Source organism: Sturnira hondurensis, unplaced genomic scaffold (assembly GCF_014824575.4).
Source record: "Sturnira hondurensis isolate 20B ecotype Veracruz unplaced genomic scaffold, ASM1482457v3 Scaffold0021781, whole genome shotgun sequence".
In the NCBI taxonomy this organism is placed as follows: domain Eukaryota; kingdom Metazoa; phylum Chordata; class Mammalia; order Chiroptera; family Phyllostomidae; genus Sturnira; species Sturnira hondurensis.
In genome coordinates, this window is record NW_028094412.1 from 136,707 (window position 1) to 159,537 (window position 22,831).

At 41.3% G+C, this 22,831-nt stretch overlaps 1 protein-coding gene across 16 annotated transcripts in view; it reads right to left on the minus strand.

The window, feature by feature from the left end:
* Positions 1-22,831, minus strand: part of HUWE1 (HECT, UBA and WWE domain containing E3 ubiquitin protein ligase 1) — a 157,602-nt gene that overhangs the window by 26,538 nt on the left and 108,233 nt on the right. For 13 of the 16 annotated variants that reach the window (XM_037033746.1, XM_037033744.1, XM_037033754.1 and 10 more), the window contains 16 exons: positions 22,308-22,467; positions 21,663-22,021; positions 19,034-19,229; positions 17,767-17,934; positions 16,353-16,498; positions 15,867-15,930; positions 13,886-14,100; positions 9,588-9,799; positions 9,011-9,193; positions 5,056-5,228; positions 4,559-4,707; positions 3,738-3,813; positions 2,819-2,917; positions 2,114-2,247; positions 1,755-1,923; positions 184-412 (listed from right to left, as the gene is read on the minus strand). In XM_037033746.1, coding sequence (XP_036889641.1) covers positions 184-412; positions 1,755-1,923; positions 2,114-2,247; positions 2,819-2,917; positions 3,738-3,813; positions 4,559-4,707; positions 5,056-5,228; positions 9,011-9,193; positions 9,588-9,799; positions 13,886-14,100; positions 15,867-15,930; positions 16,353-16,498; positions 17,767-17,934; positions 19,034-19,229; positions 21,663-22,021; positions 22,308-22,467 — 2,732 coding nt within the window. The remainder of the gene's footprint in view (positions 1-183; positions 413-1,754; positions 1,924-2,113; positions 2,248-2,818; positions 2,918-3,737; positions 3,814-4,558; positions 4,708-5,055; positions 5,229-9,010; positions 9,194-9,587; positions 9,800-13,885; positions 14,101-15,866; positions 15,931-16,352; positions 16,499-17,766; positions 17,935-19,033; positions 19,230-21,662; positions 22,022-22,307; positions 22,468-22,831) is intronic. The other 3 variants (XM_037033748.1, XM_037033755.1, XM_037033756.1) reach the window with 3 other exon arrangements.

Here is a 22,831-nt window from a genome sequence, read left to right on the forward strand (position 1 = left end):
GGACACTTAAACAACAGAACATGTTATACAATTTGGCATTCCACAGAAGGCTGTGCATATAGTCCACAAAGAAATGGGACAAATATATTGCGCGTGTATATTGAGAACATTAAGTGACGAACTGCGTCCCCCAGGTGGAGCCAACGCTAAAGCCCAGCGAGCCCAACAACCTTTGTAACTCACCTCTGCAGTATGAGAGGAGGGTTAGGCTGGCGATTCCCAGGGTAGTGAACGTGAATGGTGTGGCCTGTGTTGGCTGTCAGTTGCCTTAGGGTCCTCTGACTGCGCCCGATGCCCTGGGTAAGACGCGTTGTAGAGGAACCACTGCCCAATGTCAGGGAACTGTGGTCTGCATGGCGTACCATCAGTGGGTGGGTGGTAGGGATATTTCCTGGGGATGGGGGGATGTCTGCTGCAAGGACAATATGCAAAGGGGTCAGTGCCAGAAAGAAATTTCTGCCATGGTTGTTCAAGCAGAACCATGTCTCCTGGGCCTTACTTCCTCACACGGAAACCTGAGCTTTGTCCTTTCTCCCTCATTCCCACACCTCATTTACATTCACTGACAGTACCATAGGTCATGCTGCCATTTCTCACCCAGATACTGCAACAGCCTCCTACATAGAACCTGCTCCCAATCAATTCTCCACATTATAGCCACAGTGATGCTTCTAGGCCCCTCAGAAACATGCCGCTCCCTTCACCTTAAAGGCTCCTCTCCCCTTTTCCACCTGCTCTTTTGTTCTTGGTTTACACGCCATTTCCTCTGATTCTACAGATTGGCTTACTAACCCTTTACTCTGTTTTCTCACCATATTACAATGTAGTTCCTGTTTATTAATAATTCCTAATCGACCATAAGCTCCAGTGAGGGAAAAGGGCTATTTTCTTTTTTTACTACAGTCTTCTCAGTACGTATGACACAACAGGCACTCCTCAAATATTTGTTCAACTTGCTGAATTGACAGAGGCTCAACATAAGGAAGACTGATGGAAATCACAAAATCGCAAAGAAAATCACAGAATAAAAGGTATCTTGATAACTATGTAATCCAACCCATTTTTTGTTTCTCTTCAAACTTTTCATTTACAGGTGACAAACTGAGGCTCAAAGAGGTAAGAGACTAGTTGGCCAAGACAACCCACCAGAACAGTTCAGTGTTTTCTGCTATTATTATGCTTGTGATTTATGGTCAAGACCTGCCTTCTCAAGACAGGTTGATTTTAAGAACTCGATGCTAAAAGGGAACTTCTGACGCTGAAGGAGGAGGAAGGAAGAGATTCACTCTCTCCTCTGAAAGACGCATCCTTGATGAACAGGGTGAATGTGCTCAAATGTACTCCCCAATGCCAAGTTCAAAAGGGTCCATCCAAACTCTCAAGATCCAGTGTTACAGATATAAGGATTATTGATTGCCCCGTTACTGTAGCGTGCACATGGGTGCCTGATGCAGTCAGCCTTGGTATCTCATTTTTTTAAAAAATTCAAGCAAATCATCAAGCTGTCCAGGCTTTAAAATGGCTGCCTGTTTACTGAAGTGGAGACAACAAGAGCAGCCTCTCAATTCTTTCTTCTAAGTATACATTTATTGAGGGAGATGGGTTCGGATATCCCTTGCCCCAGGAAGTCAGCATAGGAAAAGAAGTGCTGTCTGTGTCAGATTGATAGCTGCTGTTTCATTCACTGCTTGGCTTACCCTAGAGAAGGGTATAAGGATCAAGAGATAAAACCCAGCTGAGCCCCTGTATCTTACTAGCACTGGAGAACATGTTGTCAAACTCAATGATGAGATCGTCCTCCCGGTCAAAGCGCTCAAATCGGACCAAGGGAGAAGCGTTCATATCAGGGTAATCCTCATCCAATTCCATTTCAGAGCCATCGTCGTCATCGTCTTCATCTCCCTCTTCACCTTCATCATCCTCCTTAAGGGGAAAATAGGATATGGAGAATTGCTGGGGGTAAGGATTTTCTGAAGTCTGGTGTGTCATGGCCACATTTGCACATGAGGGAAGGAGGCGCTGAGGCTAGCAACCCAGACTGTTGGCTTTCTCCAGCTCTGTGTTCCCATGGAAGAGGTTGTCTGAACCAACCCCAAACACAGTCCCCCCTCACCTGATCATCTTCCTCATCTTCCTCCTCCTCCTCCTCTTCATCCTGACTATCATCCTCATCCTCGTTACTGCCACTGCTGTCCTCTTCCTGAGTGTGCTCCTCCTCATCCTCAGGGTCCAGGATATTCATGGAATCTAAAACAAAGGGAGCACATTGGAGCACTATACTGAGTAGCTAGAAAACAGGCTACTGTATAGGCCGGCAGATTGAGTGGGAAGGCGATATGGTATCTGACTCTAGGAGAGGAAGAACCAGGTCTGGGGTCATATGCAGATTTAGTGAGCCAGCCCCAATTTCCTGAAACTGCCAATCGGTGCATCAACACGCCGAGTGGGGTGGCTGAACGTGGAGGTTTGAGGAGCCATGGTCTAGGACTTGGCCAAGTCTGCTGGTGCCCCCTTGCCTTTCCAGCCCTACTTTGCTACTGACTGCATCCTGTTGGTAAGAGGGAATCTGGAGCGATGGTAGCAGGTGGGTGAGAAGAAAGCGAACCAAGTAGGATGTAACAAAATTTTTGGGCAAGCAGTAGTAACATGTTATTTGAAAAACTGGCTGAGGATAAAGTGGATGGTGTATGTCAGCGCATGCAGACAGATGCTTCCTTATTCTGCACATTTGGGCAGCTGCCTCCAGGAAAACCCTAGTGTAGTATCTGTCAGACGTGCAGGGCAAGAAGGGAGGCCTTTTTGGCCTCGGCACTCTCACCTTCTCGGTTGGCCTGCAAGGTGGAAGCTTGGCTGAGGTTGGAAGGAGCTTCATCCATCAGCACGTCCTCTTGTGATTCATCCTCTCCACTTCTGCTCACTGAAGGTTACAGAGCAGAGCCTTCACTGAACAACAGAGGACTTCCCTTTCCAGATTGGGTGTGCCTAAAGTAGCTACATACACCCAGCAGATAGCCTTTTATTTTGTTGGATGAGGGAGAAGACCTGCTGTTGACTAGCTACTTGAGCTTGGCCAGTCATTTTACCTGTCTGAGTCTCAGTTTCCTCATCTGTAAAATGGGATGGTCATATCTGCCCTACCAATTCCACTGATTGTGAAACCACAGAGAATAATGGGTGTGAAAAAGTCTTGTCAAATTTAAGAATACTTGTCTACTTCCATCAATCCTTTGATTTGCTTCATCAATAAAATAAAAACAAGTAATACATACACCCTTGGAGCCAGGTGACAACAGGTTACCTTTGCCGTTTTCCCTCTCAGTTGTAAAAAGGGCCGCCCTAAGGAGTGACTGCTCTTTTTACACTACTGAGACTCAGAGGCAGAAAGCCCCTGAATTTTTGCTAAAGAACTGAAAGGAAAGCACTTTCTCACCCTACAGCACTACAACCTTCTCTAGGCCTCCATGAATAATAAACACTTTTAATGTGCCTGATGTATCATCTACACTGTTGGCCACCCCCACCACCGCCCCCACACAGGCAACACTTCAGACCCACCACAGGCCTGTATATGGATTGCGAATTTCTCATCTGTAAGACAGTCAATATCAAGACAAGCAGCAATCTAGGCTGGCTATGAGCCCTTAGGCAGAGCTGAGCAAGCAGATGATGAGAAAAAGGGTCCTCCCAAGAGAGACTGAGGCAAAGGAAGAGGCTATACTCAGTTCTGGGGCTCTCACCTATAATTGTACTGTTCCCAGATCCGCCATCCCTCTCAAGCAACTCATCTATCAGGTCCTCCAGCTCATTCTCAACCTGGAGAGAAATAGAACATATATAGATGCACACAAGTCTGTATCATTGTGCTAGCACTGAAACCCTAAAAAAAGCCAGCAAGGGAGCATGTATTTCTAGCATGTGTGACAGCGTGTTATATATATACCACACACTGGGTGGTATGAAGAGCACAGAAACTATCGTGTGCTGCCAATGCACACTCAGACTGTCCTTTAAATGGGTCCATCCCAGGTATCTGACACCAGGGTAGTCTTCATACTGTCCAGGAATACATGCAGATCTCCCCAGAGCTAGCAGCTTAGGACTGTAGGCTCCATTTCTTACCACTCCTGCTAGCTCCAGAAATTGCAATGCTTTCTTTAGGGTTGTTACAAGACTGCTGTTTGAATACCACAGTGAGGACCAGTGCTACAGGCATAGCAGTACTATTTAGGAGCTTCCATTAATACCAGAGCCAAGTAAATCAAAGACCCTGGGCCCAAAGGGCTCAAAAGCTAGCTTTCTACATCAACATTTCACCTGTACCTAAGTTTTCTTGTTGGGATCGATTCCATTATCATAGTACATAGCACCTCGATCCTACCCCCCCATCATTTAATACAATACAAATACATTTACTGAGCATCTACTAAGCATATCATCTGTGTTCCTCTACAAAGCAGACAGCATTGTGGCAAAGATCTCAAGTACTCACCCACCTACATCACTTTGGGGGCTAGTTCAGTGCCGCAAAAGGGATATGCTGGGTGATCTGCCTCCCTACCTGCATCTCTTGTGAACTGAGCACCTCAGGCTGCCCAGCAATCACCACTGAGTCGGTTTCAGCCTCCCCATCCATGATATCCCCATCTGCCACCTCTGTCTGAGTGACATCATGATCCTCCTCCTGCACTTCTGCTTCCCCAGGCTCGCCTGAAACAACCAACCAGCAAAATAATCAAAGGGTGCCTATGTGCAGGGCACCATGAGGTAAGCACGAAGACAATAAGGTTCCTTCCGTGGGCAAATTTACAAGTTCTCAGAGAATAAACGAATGGGCGACAAAGGAAAAGACAAGGCTACGTGTGAGGATTGCCAAATAAGGCTGCAATTTTAAGCAATTCTTCGTGGGGTAGAGTCCCACGCCACTACGACAGATCTCTGGAAGGCCAGCAAGTTCCCAGGGAAACAATACCAAGCCAGAACAGCTGTGATGCCATGCCCGTACAATAACTATGCCCACCCAGCCAGTGCTCCTGTCCATTGGCTCTGGTTCCATACCTGGGTCCTGCTGGTTGCTATTAGAGTCCTGAGAGGCCCCTTGGGCATCCTGCTCGGCTTTGCTCTTGTTAGAAGCACTCTTGCTTCCAAACAGGCTACTGGGCTGGTTCACAATCCGGGAAAGTGTTTCCAAAGGCTTCAGTGCAGCATTGACTGTGTTGGCCATGTTGGGGCTGAGATAAAGGAAGACAGAGAGATCGACTGAACACAGAAATCCATACTAAAAGGCGACAGAGCTCATCAGAGAACAAATGATCCCAAAAATGGGGCATGGAAGGTACAAGGTGAGCCTGGGACATACTGCTGTGCTAGAAGTTTTTCAAAAACAGGAAGGCTTTAAAAAAAGTTAATGTGGTCACTTCCATAGCCCTAATTTGAGATAATTTCACCATTAAAAAAATGATGGCAATTATTATACATTAAATATACAAGAAACCTATAAGAATGCCAGCTAATACAAAGGAATGAGAGATCAGAAAATCATCACTTTGCAACCAGCAATGTAACTGATCCACGTAAGGATCATCAATGAATGTTCAAACTACTGAGTTAAAACTTTCAGGCCCTGCAGTGACTCAGTGGGTTGAGTGCTGGACTACAAACCAGAACCAAAGGGTTGCTGGTGCGATGCCTGGGCTGTGGGCCAGGTCCTCGTTTGGGGGTGTGTGAGAGGCAGCTGACCAATGTTTTTCTCATACATGAATGTTTCTCTCTCTCTTTCTCCCTCCCTTTCCCTCTCTCTAAAAATATAAATAAAATCTTTCAAAAATCTTCAGCGCATAGGATATTCACATTATCTTCATGAGCTCAAAGCACCATCTCACAGATAACATGCTGGTGCAAAGAGGGAAATCTAACCCTTAACAATGTGATGAAACTTAGCACTACCAATAATAGGACAGATTGGCATTCTCTTGATGTGATATACTGAGAAGGGCAAACATATACTTTTTTTCAGGCAAAAAAAGGTTAGCCTGAGTCTACCTAACCATAACAAAGATTATGGGAGATTATTATAAGACATCTGGCTTTCTGGATTCTTCAAAATAGCCAAGTACCATAAAAAAACCACCAAACAACAAGAGACCTATGACATCCAAATACAATGGGTGATGCTCACTGATCAAAACCCTCTCCTCCGGGCTATAAAGACTCGCTTGGGATAACTGGGGATATCGGATATGAAATATATAGAGTACTATCGTATTAATGGTAAATTTCTTAGATGTGATGATGGTACTCTAGCCATGCAAGGGAATGTTTGCTCTTAGGCAAACATGTTAAAGTAATCAGAGATTAAGCATCAAGTTGTTTGTAATAAATTTCAAAAGATTCAACTCCCATTCACCTCCTAAAAAGGGGGGGAGAGGAGGTATTAAAGCAAATAGGACAGAACGCTAACCATTGGTTAGTCTAGGTGGGACATATGGTGCTTATTATACTGCGAGTGCAAAACTTTTAAATATTTTTTAAAATTCATGAGGTTGTGTCAAAAAGACAAAGAAGTCAGCTTGAAGTGAAGAAAAAGGGCACAAAAAAGGGTAACTTTTTGTGGGTAACTTTGATGTAGTCATCAAAACAATTTAATAATTGATGTTAAGAAACAATGAAAATTCACAAGTCCACAATACTACTTAAAAATAGGAAGCAAGAGAAAACTCACATCTGAGGTAGTGATTTAACCTACTTTTGAAATTTTACTCTGAAAATTGGTGACTTGAGGGAAAAAACTGAGGTTTTATTCTGCCTTTTCAGCAAGAACTGTAGTTTAGGGTACCTACAGACTCTCCCTCTTGAACTGGGGCTAAATCACAGAAAAATGCTCACTAACAATGCAGAAGGGACGACAGAAATGAGAATGTTAACTGTGGATAACCTTGTGATGCACACAAAGATTATCAACAGGCATTACGACTATTAATTAGGTGTACGGGTGACAGGAAACTAGACATTTGTACAGTGCCAAAGTAATAACACAGATTACTTTCTGGTACGAGGGGGTGAAATAATGACAATATAGTGCTGATTATTACTCTACTCCAGTGGTCGATCTTATCATGATTAATAATGGTAGTTCAAAGAGATAGGTATTCCCATTATACAACAGGAGATAGACATAATCTGTGATATATGCTACCCAATACTGTTTAAAGGGCTCTATTAAGCCTCCAGTTCTAATAAGGAGTTTACAGAAAGTAGAGAGTGAACAACATCTGGTCCATTTGCACAGTACCACACGGACCAAATCCAGAAGGTGAAGCACCCTCCAGGACAGTAGGCCTGGTCACTTCAGGAAGTTAGTGTCATGAAAAACAGCAATAGAATGAAGATTTAAAAAAATTAAATTAAGGATCTGTGTTAGAACAGAGATGTATTGGACACAATCAGATGTAATGCAAGGTCAATGACTACATGCTGGTTTGTTTGCACAAATATTTTAAAATATAGATCTGGGTATCAGAGAGGGTGAAACTTGATTTACACAGAAAGATAGAGAGCAGTAACTAGAAAAAAAAAACAACCCCTAAAAAAGCAAGTGAAAAACAACAACAACAACAACAAACCCACCCCAGGTTACACAATAGCATATATACCATCTCATTTACATAAGAAAACCACTGAAAGATACAAGGGGTTGACCAAAAGGTTCATGAGATGTTTTTTCATAATACAGCTCTAATAGCATTTAATTGTCTTTAACTTCATTATATTGTAACAGCTGTCAGTCATATCAGTGTGCATTAAAAAAACTTAATCAAAATTGGTAAATTTTCTTTTTCTAATTAACATTTAAAAAAATATTTTATTTATTTATTTCTAGAGAGAGGGGAAGGGAGGGAGGGAGAAAGAAAGAGAAACATCAATGTGTGGCTGCCTCTAGAATGCCCCCAGTTTGGGGACTGGCCCACAACCCAGGCATGTGCCCTGACTGGGAATTGAACTGGTGACCCTTTGCTTCACAGTCTGGTGCTCAATCCATTGAGACACATCAGCCAGGGCAAAACTGGTGAATTTTTCTGTAGCCACTTCAACACTGAAAATGGAAGAAAATAAGCAACATTTTTGGCATATTATGCTTTATTATTTCAAGAAAGGTAAAAAACTGAAATGCAGAATAAGATTTGTGCAGTGTATGGAGAAGGTGCTGTGACTGATTAAACATGTCAAAAGTGGTTTGCAAAGTTTGGTGGAGACTTCTTGTTGGATGATGCTCCAATGGTTGGGTAGACGAGTTGAAATTGATAGTGATCAAATTGAGACATTAATTGAGGAAATGAACGCTATACCACATGGGAGATAGCTGACATACTCAAAATATCCAAATAATCCAGTTATTGGGGAGAATGAAAAAATGCGCCTTTTATTCTACAAAAAAGAACATATGGACTTTTTGGCCAACCCAATACAGTAACAGTGGTATCTGGGTGAAATATGGCATCTATTTTTGTTCATTTCTATTCTTATGATACACACAGAATTTTACAATAAAAGGTTATTTTTAATTAAAGGAGGGAAGCTTGGAAAACAATTACAAATATAGTTCAACTTTTGCACTTGCAGCAAACAAGAAAACTAAGACCGAAAGAAAAGAAAGTGCCTTTCTTTCTTAAAAGCCACAATACTCCCTGACTGGTGTGGCTCAGTGGATTGAGCGTTGGTCTGTGAACCAGAGGGTCACCAGTAAGGGGCGCAGGAGAGGTATCTACACAGTGATGTTTCTCTCCCTCTTTCTCCCCCCATCCCCCTAAAAATAAATAAAATCTTAAAAAATATTTTTAAGAAGCCACAATACTAAGAACTCAGGTTCCTACCTACACCCAAACTTTTCCTTATCACACTGGCTGCTCATTACTCATCTGGCAAGAAAACATGAAATATTAGGCAAATGGAGAAATAAACAGCATGATTAAAGAGAGGGCAAAAGCCTGGGGCAGGGGCTTGGGAATGATCTTACCTGGACAGGTCCAGGCTGTGAGGCACTCTGGCCAGGTCATTAACCAGTCCCTTCTTCAGGAAGAGTCGAATGATATTGTTCATGCCATTGTGCTGGGTCTTGGCTGTGGCGCTGCTGTAGAAGCTGGAGGTGGAGGGGCAGGACTCCATGATAGTACTGATGATACACATCACTGCCTGAAGCCTGGGAGAGAAGTTTGACACCTCTATCATGTGAATACAGCCCGTTCTTAAGCCACATTTTACTAACTTGCCTCAAATAACCCTCTTGTACACTGTTTCCTTCTAAAAGTAAATAATCAGGTGATAACTAACTCTTTGGGTGGTAGTAGTTTTTACTTCCTTTAAACATAATTCAAAAATAAGATTGGATAATTAACCTCTTGCTTGATGAATGAAAACAATCCTTTGTTTTCTCTAAGGTGCTTACCCATCCCCTCCAATGTAATCAGTTTGAGAGTATGAGAGAATGTAGTGTCAGTATAACCTAAACTCTTGTTCAAATGCAAATCTCATGGGCCTAAATGAAGTAAGGGGATACTACTGGTTACTAGCATTAGGACAGGCCTGAATTTTACCTGGCATGTTTCTCTGTACTCTCAGCCATAGCCAGTGCCCGTCCCAGGGCTGCTTTTACTTCATTCACAAGGGCCACCTGGGCATCTGTGCCACTCCCGGCAGCAGCCAGGCTGGCGAGGAAAAGGCGGGCCAGGGCAGGCGTGTCCTTGTCTTCTGCATTCTGGGTATGTGGGAGGAGGTGGTCCAGGACAAAAGCTAGCACACTGCAGTCCTAAAAAGTCATTAATCATGACATTTACTCATAAGTACAATTATGCCATACTGTCTGTACATCGAGGTGCACACACACAGGTAATCTTTCAAGTCACCTAGTCAGTGATCACCAGGTCCACTTTATAGATGAGAAAACCAAGGCTTAAAGGTAAAAGCTGAGCAGGTAGCAAATACAGATTTTATGCTTCCAAATCTCGTTCATTTCCTACTAATCATTCTACGTATTTTCTTTTAGATGTTACTTGGTTTTTCTTAAAACATTTTTTGTGTGTGGTATTTAAATAGAACTGTTCACAGCAAACCTACGAAAGAGTTAAGACAGTTCAATATTTCCCCCATGTGAGAGATGGGTAATATGAGGCCCAAGGAAATGTGGCTTGCACAAAGAATTAGTCAACGGCAAGGAGAGAAGTCTTGATTGCTGATCGAGTGCTATAATCCCTTCAGTATTCAATTAAACTGTAATATTACCGACATTTACAACATGCTCAGGACCCTGGGCTAGAAAGTGGTGGGGGTTGAGCAAAAAGCAGCACAGTCACAGGACAGATATGGATATGCAAAAACATTTAATGCAGGGTTACTTAAAATAGGAAGAAGACCAACAGGTAAGAAAATTAAGTTAAAATTTTTCCTCTCATAAAGACCTGTGCCCTGATAATTCCTTATCTTAAAAAGAAAACTTAGGTCCTGGCTGGTGTGGCTCAGCGGACCAAGTGCCAGACTGCAAAGCAAGTGGTTTCCAGTTCGATTCCCAGTTGGGGCGCATGGGGGGCATCCATGCACTGATGTTTCTCTCCCCCTCTTTCTCTCTCTTACCCTTTCTAAAAATAAATAATCTTTTAAAGCATTTTTAAATTTATTTATTTTATTTAATGATTGTTCAAGTACAGTTTTCTGTCTTTTACTCCCATCCCAGCCTCCCTCCCCACTGTGCTCCCCACCTCCCTCCCATTTTCACCCCCCCTTAGTTGTTGTCCATGTGTCCTTTATACTAGTTCCTGTAAATCTTTCCCCCCTTTCCCCTGAAATTTCCTCCCCTCGCCCCTCTGGCCGCTGTCCCTCTGTTCTCTTAAAAATAATTAATCATTTAAAAAAAGAAAAGAAAGAAAGAAAGCTTAGCTCCATTGTCATTCAAGCAGATTTTGAATAAAAATGCACTGATGATTTTGAAACGAGACAGAGATGATCACTGCACAACTGAACGTACTAAATGCCACTAAACTGTACACTTTAAAATTGGGGAAAAAAACCTTTGTAGCCCTGGCTGCTGTGGCTTAGTGGATTGAGTACTGGCATGCAAACCAAAGGGTCGCCAGTTTGATTCCCAGTCAGGACATCCCCCCTGTAGGGGATGTGTGAGAGGCAACCACACGTTGATGTTTTCCCCCTGCCTTCCTCTCTCTCTAAAAGTAAATAAATAAGAATCTTTAAAAAAAATAAAATTGGGGAAAAAAACCTTTGTAATTTGGGAAAGCCATATGAACAAGTAAAAAGGATCTGGAACCACAGACCTAGGTTTCAATTCCAGTCCTGCTACTCTGAGGTATGGCCTTGGGCAAGTTACTGATCTCTTTAGGCCTTGTCTCTTCTCTTTTAAGGGGAGCAACACCAACAACCTTTCATTGCTGAGATGAGGATTATCAAGTGTATTTGTAATACATTTATGAATACCCAGTACCAATGAGTCACTTGACACGTATCCAGCAGATACTTAATAAGTTTGCATTTGTTTTATCCCACAAGTAATGCTTCTATAAACTATAACTACGACTCACATTAAATGAGAAAAACTTTGAAATAAATGCCTAAGGTATATTTAATATATATATATATATATATATATATATATATATATATACACACTCTACAAAGAACTTATAACTGGAACATATACTTAAGGACTCAACAGAAAACAAGACTAAGAGATTAAAATCCTTCACATCTAGATGGCCAATAAAGACAGGGAAATTTTAACAATAACGCAGTTATCACTACAAACCCACTGGAATGACTAAAATAAAAAAAATATGAGGCATCTGCTGGTCTGAGCCAAAGGTGAGTGCAGGTCCTTGAAGGCACACCACTGCAAAGCAGACAACAAGAAACTTTGGGGCACTGGGAGTGCTGGCTGGTGGGGTGTTCGGTTGGCTTTTCATGCATGGCCTATAGTATCAGCAGCACTAGGAAGTGAGATGTTGAAGCCGCCACACAAACCAGTCAAACCAGAAAATAACATTAGACTTCCAGTCAAGATGGAGGTGTAGGTAAATATACTTTGCCTCCTTCTACAACTACAAAAAAAAATTACATCTAGATTACAAAAGAAATATCACGCAGAACTGTCAAGAAAAATCAAGCTGTATGGAAGTCCGACAACCAAGGATTTGAAGAAGCCACATGCAGCCCTGGCTGGCACAGCTCAATGGATCGAGTGTGGGCTGCAAACCAAAGGGTCGCCAGCTCGATTCCCAGCCAGAACACATGCCTGGGTTGCAGGCCAGGTCCCCAGTAGGGGGCATGTGAGAGGCAACCACACATTGCTGTTTCTCTCCCTCTCTTTCTCCCTTCCTTCCCCTCTAATAATAAATAAATAAATAAATAAATAAATAAATAAAATCTTTAAAACTATGAAAAATCCTGAGTAATGGCAAGGAGGTAAAACACACTGAACTTCCATACGCTGTGCTAGTGGTAACATAAATGGACGCAACCACTCTGGAAAACTTTTGGCATCATTTGCTAAAGCTCAACAGACTAGCAATTCAAATCCTAAGGCATATACCATCCAACAGAAATTCCATACAGCATTGAAAACAAGCTAAAACTACACACACACAAAATAATCTTGCAAACATGTTAAGCAAAAGAAGCCAGACACAAATGAGTATATATTGTTAAGATTCCATTCATATAAAATGCAAAACCAATCTAAGACAACAGAGCTGAAGACAATGGTGAGCTTGTGGAAGCTCGAAGTGGAGGGGGAGATGCAAGAAGGTTTGAGTGGATAGCTTTTGTGGAATTTGTAATGTTTTATTTAATTTGGGTGGTGGTCATCCAAGAAAGAATAATCGATAAATCACTTAGGGGTAGCATATTGTTATATGTTTTAAAAACTTAAAGTAAAGATAGCTTAAAAATGACAGCTACTTTCATAGATTCTTTGCAACATTATTGCTCCTGCTCCACCCTCAGACCCTCTACTGCTTACTAACCATAAAATTACTGTGACCCCTGAAACAAAGTCCCCTTTATGAAGAAACATCCCTGGGCACCCCTTTTACATATATGGGAACGTGAGGTGGTTTTGAAAAGTGCTCTGTCACTTGAAAAATCTAACTTGAAGATAATTCTCTATCAGGACATATAAATTATGACTTGCATTACTAATACTGTTACATCTGGTATCTTTGCACAGGTGTAAGTGCATCTGGAAGATCAACACTGATCTTTTTATGCATTTGGTTTAATCTACTGTCTCCTAGACACCTTTACTTAGGTGACCCACGGATGGCTCTCAAATTCTACATTTTCTCTTTTAACAGTTTCCTCTTATAATATGAAAGTAATAAAAAATATAAAACGTCTGAGTCCTTGATTTCACTTTCATCCCCCAAATTCGATTCTTATCCATTTCTATATTTAAAACATCTCTTTAATCCCCACCCTCTCCAAACTTCACCAAGATCCTGTATTAGGTTACTAGGTCAGATTCCTAACTTATCTGATTCCAATTTTGCCCCTTTTGAGGCAAATTTTGCCCCTTGTTACCTTATATTATAACAGTTGCAGGTTACCTTATATTATAACAGTTGCAGTCTCAAAAGTAGAGACTTTTGAGTCTCTACTCTGCAGGCCAAACAACTTTCTACAAAACAAATAAACAAACTGCATTCCCTGCAGTAAGCCTGATGGCTCCACATTATGGGGAAAAGGCCTTGCTCTTTAATGTGTCTTAAGAGGCCTCTGCCTCTCGCATCATTGGGTTAACATGCATGGGGTTCCTAGCAAAGCATCTAACACATAGTAGCTATCAAGTGATGACAGTGCAAAATTTTTAAGCAGAAGGTGAAAACATTACCTCTTTGATAAGCTCAGACTGGCCCACAGTGTAGCTGTAGTTGGCAATCAGGGTAGCAATACCAACATAGGACCTCACCAACTCTGCCAGAAGACGAAGAATAGTGGAGGTGGGCATTAAAGGTTTGCTGCCCTTGCCTTTCTGCTTGCCTTCCTCTGAGGCCCGGTCCCCTTCTTTATCTTTTTTTCCATCTCGAGACTCCTCTGGAGTTGAAACTGTTGAGAAAGAGCCAAAACCTCGTTCAATCTCACACTGAAATATTGGCAAAATCAAGCCCTGGGTAGAAGAACACCGCTTCTCCACTTAGGCCACTGGTACAAACTGAATGCCCTCCTCATAATGCAGTGGAAGAACAGACAGGTAGGACAACCCAGGTCTCAGACATGGTCTGTGGATATAGTACATCAGGGAGCTTTGCCCACCTGTTCATACATCTCCTGCCATTTCCCTCCTCTAATTTACTTATTTAGCTCAGCTAAAATGCCAATCCCTTCTATAAATGCTATCCTGTCTCATCCGAGCATTCTGAGATGCTATTACATCATGTGCCCACCATACCTTATGCCTCCATCCCAGCAGTTACCTTATATTATAACAGTTGCAGGTTTCCCTCACTAGGCAACATTCTTTAAGTGCAGAGAATGAACTGATTCAATTTGGTGTCTACTACAGTCTGCTACACAAAGGGCCTAATGCCTCCCTTGAATGATATTGCCATCACTGTGCTATATACTACAGATGGGCAGTAAGTCCATCAAAGTGAGCTAATGAATATTTTACCAATTAATAGTCTTTTTGATTTATCTCTAGGGACTAGTGTGACATTAAGTACAGTGTTTCCTAACTTAGGTCTCAAAGATCTTAGCCCTGGCTGGTGTAGCTCAGTGGATTGAGCGCAGGCTGTGAACCAAAGGGTCACAGGTTTGATTCCTAGTCAGGGCACATGCCTTGGTTGTGGGCCAGGTCCCCAGTGGGGGCATGCAAGAGGTAACCACACATTCATGTTTCTCTTCCTTTCTCCCTTTCTAAAAATAAATTAATAAATAAAATCTTTTTAAAAATTCCATGAAATAAAACAACATTACTGAATTGTTATCATTAAACTGATGAGCTACAATAAAAATTAAACTGAGGGAATTAAATCTTGAGTAAAGGTTTGTTATGTGTGTAACTGAAAACAAGTTCTTTGTTAAGAGCAGAATGGAATCATTTGTAATCAATCAGAAGTAAAGGGGTATTTGGTTCCTGCTTTAAAACAAAACAAAAAGAAGAGCCCTGGCTGGTATAGCTCAGTGGATTGATCATGGGCCTGGGAACCAAAGGATCATAGTTCAATTCCCAGTCAGGGCACATGCCTGGGTTGCAGGCCAGTTCCCAGCAGGGGACTCACGAGAGGCAACCATACATTGATGTTTCTCTCCCTCTCTCCTTCCCTTCCCCTCTAAAAATAAATAAATAAAGTCTTTAAAAATATTTAAAAAATAAATAGAAATTTTAACAAAGGAAGAAAGAAAAGATCTTTACTTTTTAAGGAGAAGCAGCTGTTGAAAGCTGTCATTAGAATTGCTTCCACATGACATTTCTCTAATTCTTGGGGAGTGGCCAATGGGCTCTGCTGACACTGATGGAGGCAAGAACCCACCATGCAAACCTTGAAGGTAGAATACTGTCACTGTCACCAAAGCCCTACAGAGCCAGCAAGGAAGCCATAAAAAAATATATATGGGGTGGTTTAAAGAGTACAACTAAAGGATGTTACCATAGAAACCATTACAGGGTTAGTTAGGCCACATTTCCCTTAACTTTAGCATACAGAAACCCTTTATTTACAGAACACTGAGCTCAATCTTGAGAAAAGTTCACTTAAACAACTAAACTTGACAATTACGCTGTATCCTCCTACTCCCTGTCTAGGACACCCAGTTTTTTCCAAGTAGTCCTTAAGAAATTAGAACAAAAGAGGGACAAAAGCAACCATTACCTTCTTGGGATGCCCCAGGTGTGGATGTCTCAGTGGTGGCACCATCTGCAGCAAAGACCTGACTCTATGGGAGAAGAAAACACCTGAGCCATTATTAATTTCAAAGACAGTTGTCCCCAAATGGTAAGACTCCTTCCCAGGGTACTGGTTGTGAATGCTACATATTGTCTTTGGCTGATCTTTTAACCACCTCCCCCCCAGTCTCCCATATACTACAATCTCTGTGAAGTTATTTTAAGTAGTGACTGGGAGATTGGGGGAAAAGGGGGAAGAGAATGAAAAATGAATTAAGAAAACATTTCCAACCCAAGGACAGAAAACACAATCCCAGGAACAGCCTTGTTTCACCTTAATTTTTAGGTAACATATAATGTGCAGATACAGCAAAATTAACACCTTTGAAATTTCCCTGGCATAACCCTAAAGACTGAGAACACATAAGTACTGGAAAGAGAGAAGGAAGATAGGAGGTTGGAATTGACTTACATTAATGGCAAAACCTGACTGTGTATCAAAGTCACTGCTCTGACGAGTAAGTGACCGGTACTGCTGGTACACATCATCGCCCATGTCTTGGAGGAGCTGGCCAACCTCTTGAGTCATACCCCCAGCTTTAGGGTCAGATTTTTCTGCTAGAAAAATGAAACAAAACTCTTCTATAACTGTGCTATGTTAGTGCCTATTGGGCAGCTTGGATAATTTCACTTCAAGTTGCTATAACTGTTTGTATAGTCCTATCGCTAGGCTTTCACTCAAGAATGAGGAGAAATGTAGCACAGTTAAGTCCTCACTTAATGTTGTTGACAGGTTCTATGACTTTAAAAATGATGTTCATGAAATCAATTTTATCACGGGCTAATTGATACAAACAAGAGTAAAATTCCTAAGGCACCTCATCAACCTTATAACAAAATGACTTTATTCAAGGACCTGCTGTGTAACCAAGCATGGTTGAAAGCCTCATTCTATCACTAACGAGTTTTGTGACCAGAGGCAATTTACTTAGTCTCCTCACTTTCCTTGGCTGTCACTACACGAAGCTTAAATGAACACACCTGGTATTATGTCTGGTACGGTGGGGAGGTCAGTACGTGGTTGCTATAGCTAAATCGTTACTTTTGTGGGGGGATCTAGAAGACTGGCTAAAGATTCTGCAGTTGTAGAAGCTAGGGGCTCTGCATCAGAGTGCTGTATGGATAAAAACACCGAAGAGTCACATTTTCTTGACTTACTGAAGGGAGGTATTCATCAATTTTTGGCGATCCTGTGATACCTATCAAATGAGGATATCCTGAAAAACCCAGAAGGATCTTACTGGAATGGAACTATGGGTTCCAACCAATTCATTCATGAATTTCCCAGTACTTAGATGCAGCATCTTAACTAGGAATAAAGATGGACTGAGATGGTGATCTCAGAGGTCAAGAAGCCTAGCTACATCTTCTAATATTGTTCCCAACTCTCTGGGTAATAAAGATGTTTTGTTTCTGAGAGTGAAAATGTAAGAGACTTCCTAGTATTTTATTTTCAACCTGCTAAGGAGATGCTATTTTCTCCTTTATAATCGTTGTTCATTTTCCCTACTGGATAGGATGTATTCTCATATGTCAGAACTCTGGCAATGTCCTTATTCTTATCATTCAAGACTTCTTTCAGAGAACACTTACTCTAAGAAACTTCCCTACAGGCTCAACCTTCGCCAGCTCTGGTGCCCTGCTCTAGGACTTGTCACTACTTCAGCATCTGTCATACTATATTACTATTAGCTTCTTTAAAGAAGGGCACTGTGTGGCTTATTATTCTTGATTCCCAGAGCATGGTCACATAGTGAATTGCTCATGCACTGGTTGACACGATCCAGGCAAAGTGTCCGGCCTCCTGCGGCGGGCTAGCTACATACCTTCCTCTGGAGCATGGTATGCAGCCAGCGCATTCAGCATGTCGTAGATCACTTCCTTGATAGTATCAGGAATGACAGGCAGAGGTGAGGGTTTCAAGGGGGTTGTTTTCACCAGCTGTACAGCATTAGGGCCTTTAATTCTAAGATTCTCAAATTCATCATCTGAAGCTAAGCCAAAGTTAGATAGAAAAATCGGTCAAAAGTGAACTGGTACCTACACCTGGTTACTGATAAAGACTTGGAAGGGGGCTTATATAATATACAAGCTTGGGACAGGGGGCCGTTTCCAATGTTCAAGTAGTCTATCAGAAATCTGAGTTTTACCTTCCCTAAATCCCACAGGATTTGCTATAACTGTATCAAATGGTAAAAAGAGTATTTAGGCTTTGTAGTTTGGGAGACTTTGTTTTCAAACCCAGTCCTATTACAGGATTATGGTCAAATTACTGCCAACAAAGCTCAAACTTCTCATTCTTGAAATATGAGGATTAAATGAGATCACCCATGCCCAGCACAGGGTCGGCACACTGAGGCTCTCCAGATAATTAGCCCCCCTCAACTTAAAGCACCATCTGTCTACCTCTAAATATGTCTACACCTAACATCAAGGATATTTTTCTACATAACCACAATACCATTGCAACACCCCCCAAATTGAACACAGATACAATTATATTATCTAGTAATAGTCAGTATTATAATTTCTCCAAATTTCTTTTATTTGGATCCAAAATCCCATCAAGGTTGTTGGTGGTTATCTCTCTCTAGTCTCCTTTTATCTTGCATTTTTCCCTTCTTACTACATTAATATTTTTGAAGAATCTCGGCTAGTTTTCTTACAAAATATCTCACAATTTATTTATCTCACTATTTCCTCATAATTAAATACAAGCCAACACATTTGGCAAAAATATACTGATATTGTATACTTCATGCTGTATCACAAGTCATTTATTTGTTCTTCAACTATCATTCAAACTGTAAACCATCTACTGTATGTAAGCCCTGCTGCGACACTGATTGAGCTCTTGGAAAGCAAGGACTAGAGTGAATGAATCCCTGGTATCTCCCGCAGGGATTAACAAAGGGAAGGACTGTAGAAGCTATTGAAGTACTTTTGAACTGACCTACACGATCAACCAGCCAATGTCCCAATACCTGCCTAAGCCGGCCTTCCAAGTTATAGCTCTCTTCACAGAATCTCTCTGGAGTTATACTAGACCACAGACTTCAAAGTCTCAAAATGACAGGAGAAAGGGAAACGTACCAGTTCCTGAGCCTCGAGGGGCTGGAAGGGCAATGCGGATACAGCAGTTGGCCACTTCTGTGAAAATGTCCGGATTGCGGCACGCAGCTGGCCCAAGGACACGAAGGATGTAGTTGATCTCCCGAGAGCCAAGGCTGCCAGATACAACACCAGAAGTAGTGCTACCAGCTCCGCTTGTAGCTGCTGAGCGAACAACCTGGTAAAGAAAGGGAGGAACATTGCTGATTAATGACTACTTTCTGAAAATACAATTATATTCAAGGAAGAGTTTCCAAGAGTTAAAATACTAACCAAGCTCTTCCTTCGAGACAGTGGATGGCAGCTTTATTCCAAGAGAATATCTCAGATATTCTCAGAATATCTCAGATACCTCTTTATTCCAAGAGAATATTGGCAACAATATTCCAAGAGAGGAAAATAGAAGTCCAGTAACATTCACATGATGGTTGACAAACAATTAGCAGGAGGAAGCCTTACTAATAAGATGTTTGCTCCCCACCCTTCCACTTATGTCTTAATGATGTTATAAATGTTCTTATTTTTTAAAAAAGATTTTTGGGAGAAAGATAAACTTGGTCTTTCAAGTCCAATCTCTTCCCAATTAAAAAATACGGTTTATAAAAAAGCTACAGCACTAAGCATATTCCAAAATGATCAATTATTAGGCCAGATGGAGTATGATCTTTAGAGAAATTGGGAAATGCATCCAGACCACTGATCATTCCAGCTCCTAATCTCCCCAAGTGTTGCCCTAGTTTTAAACCAGAATGGTTCAAACTCTAAAAAATATGTAATATTGATATCCACTCAATGTAGAAGAACAAAATCAAACATTTTATTTATGCCTCAAAGCCAATAATTAGTTTCAGATAATGACAGCCACAGGAGATATCAAACTATGGATTGTGTGCCTTGAACCACAGGGCTTAGATATCCATTTGGGTTTTGCTCTTCTCACAAAATAATCATGGCAAATACAGGAAAGTATAAACAAAACAACTTCACTGCATTTTCTATTATCTATTCCTTCGTGAGCTCTGTTCACAAAAATAAACATCTTTTGGAATCTTAATGCTTTTCTTACCAAACCAGCTATGCCCTTTAGTTTGGCATATTAATCCTTATGTCTCTCCTGTCAGGTTGCAATTATAAAATGACTCTCCACCCTGGCTGGGTGGCTCAGTTGGTTAGAGCATTGTCCCAATATGCCAAGGTTGCAGGTTCAATTCCTGGTCAGGGCACATACCAATAAATACATAAATAAGTGAGGGGGGAAAATTGATGTTTCTCTCCCCACCTAAAGTCAATTAAAAAATACACATAACTCTTACTTTTTAAATACAGAAAAGTATAATTTCACTATAAAAATGTGCCACAATTTATTTATCCAGACCTCTCCCGGACATTAGATCTCTAGTTTCTTGATATTACAAGCAATTCTACAGCGAACATTCTTGTATATGTACCTTGGCATACTTGACTTTAGTTATAAATTCTTAGCCATAGAATTTCTAGGTCAAAGGATATCTTAAACTGACAGTACCAAATTGCCCTCCAATGTGGCTGCACCAATTTCCACTTCTACCAAAAGTAAGAGTATGCCTGGTTCTCCACACCCGTACCTGCAATGGATATTATCAAGCATTTACATTTTGCCAAGTTGGTATGTTAAAGTTGCCACTGACCTTCTTTTGCTCCCAACACCCCCAAGTATAATTTCCTTTAACCTCAGATTTTCTCTCATCCAACAAGAACTTGTATTTTCCCCAGCACTTTCAAAGCTGTATATATGAAGTGATACCAGCTTTCTGGCAAGCAAGTTAAAAAATGTAACTTTTGATTCAATTTCTACCAAGCTCTAAGAAAAATAATCTTAAATGTGACAAAGCTATGCACAAAAATGCATATTGTAACATTTATTTATACGTGTGGGAAACAATATTCCAAGAGAGGAAAATAGAAGTCTAGTAACATTCACATGACGGTTGACAAACAATTAGCAGGAGGAAGCCTTACTAGTAAGATGTTTGCTCCCCACCCTTCCATTTATGTCTTAATGATGTTATAAATGTTCTTATTTTTTCTAATTACTTTGACATTTCTTCCACTGCTTAATATTAAGTTCCTAAAAGAAACATGTAAGCCTCAATTTTATGATCTGCACAATGAGTATTTTTATAAAGAGCTTACTGGTGTCTGGCAATCATAAACATTCCAAACACTTTACTACAATGTTTGGGAAATGGCTCTTAGATGAACACATGAGAAGTACTTCTACGTGCGGATATCTTTAAGACATGAACTTGGTGGAAGGTATTTTAAATTCCTTATTAATAGTTTTTGGTTCACGAAACCTATATTGCCAGAGAGAACTTAGTAGATAAGAGCTATTACTGTAATAAATTTAAGGGTAGAAAATCCATTTTGTTGTTCTTTTCTCATGTCATTCACTGTGATTATCTACCATATCTAAGCAAGCACCTAAGTACATACTGGGAAATTTTGCTGTGATAATAGTCTACATATCTGGCCACAGTCTCTAAGAAGAACCAAGTCTATCTGTTCTGAGATCAAGGGAAACAAAGGTATGACATAAAGCTAAATCAGCACTGCACACCAAAAGACTCACCTTTTCCATGGTGTGACGGAGGGTGCAGGGGTCCTCAATAATGTGTCTTAAGAGAAGGGTGACCAAGGGAGTAAACCCATTGAAGCCTGAGCTCTGGGTCAAATTCAAGATCATGCGGGTACTCTTCAGCTCTGCAAACATCATGGCATATTTGTGGTCTCGGGTGAGCCTTAGGCAGAGGCGAAGGGTGGCATGCAAAGTGTCTGGGTCCACAGGGACTCCTAGCATGCTCACACAGGCCCGGATTAAAACAGTCACCATATCCTCCGTTAGGCCCTGGATCAAGATGTCCCCCATTTTTGTTTCTTCCAGGCTTGTCTCCTTTTCAGTATTCGTGTTCTCTGTGGCCAATGGTGTATCTACGAATGAGAAAGTAAGAGTTTAAATAGTTTAACTTGACATTTCCGCCCATACCTCTCCTTTGTAAGTAACTAGTCAAGCACTTGGGCCCTGTGAAGAGAAACATTCCAAAGACCAATTCTAAGACCAGATGAAAACACATACAAAAAGGCAGACTGTGTATCTTTAAGTCACCAAGCAATCTGATTGATAAGAAATGACAATGAAATCAGCCAGAACTTAGGCCATAGAGGCACACTAGTTTCATGTAAAACATGCCTTGAAAGATTAAAACCATGCCCATACCATTGCCTTTATTTTCTTTACGCTTGATATCCATTTCTTTGCTTTCTTCTAGTGTCTTCTCTAGTTCCTGTCCATTGCTGTTTTTAGAGTTTTTATTCAGCCGTGGGACCCTCAGGAGAGTTAGCATCACAGGGCGCCGGTTCCCGGTTTCTTCATTAACCTAGTAATTCAAGCAGAGCGAAATATCTCTATCAAAAAAGGAAAAAAAGCAACCATTGTTGGGGGGAGGTATTAGAACTCCCAGGCAAACTGCTTCGGTAGTAAGGAACCCTGACAAGTTATACTATCCCTCTCTTTTACTGAGAGAAAGCAGGAAGGCTCCCAGGAAGGAAAGAGGCATACACAGGGCCCAAAATGAATTGTAAACTTGTCAACAGAGCAGACGCCATCCCTACCCATTCCCTAATCCTTGACAAGATAATTAAAATCATTCCCTGGTGGGACACTATCAAATTGCCACAGACCCATGGTCTGTCCAATGACCACAGTAAGACTCGGTTCTCGGAAAACTATACCCAATTTCG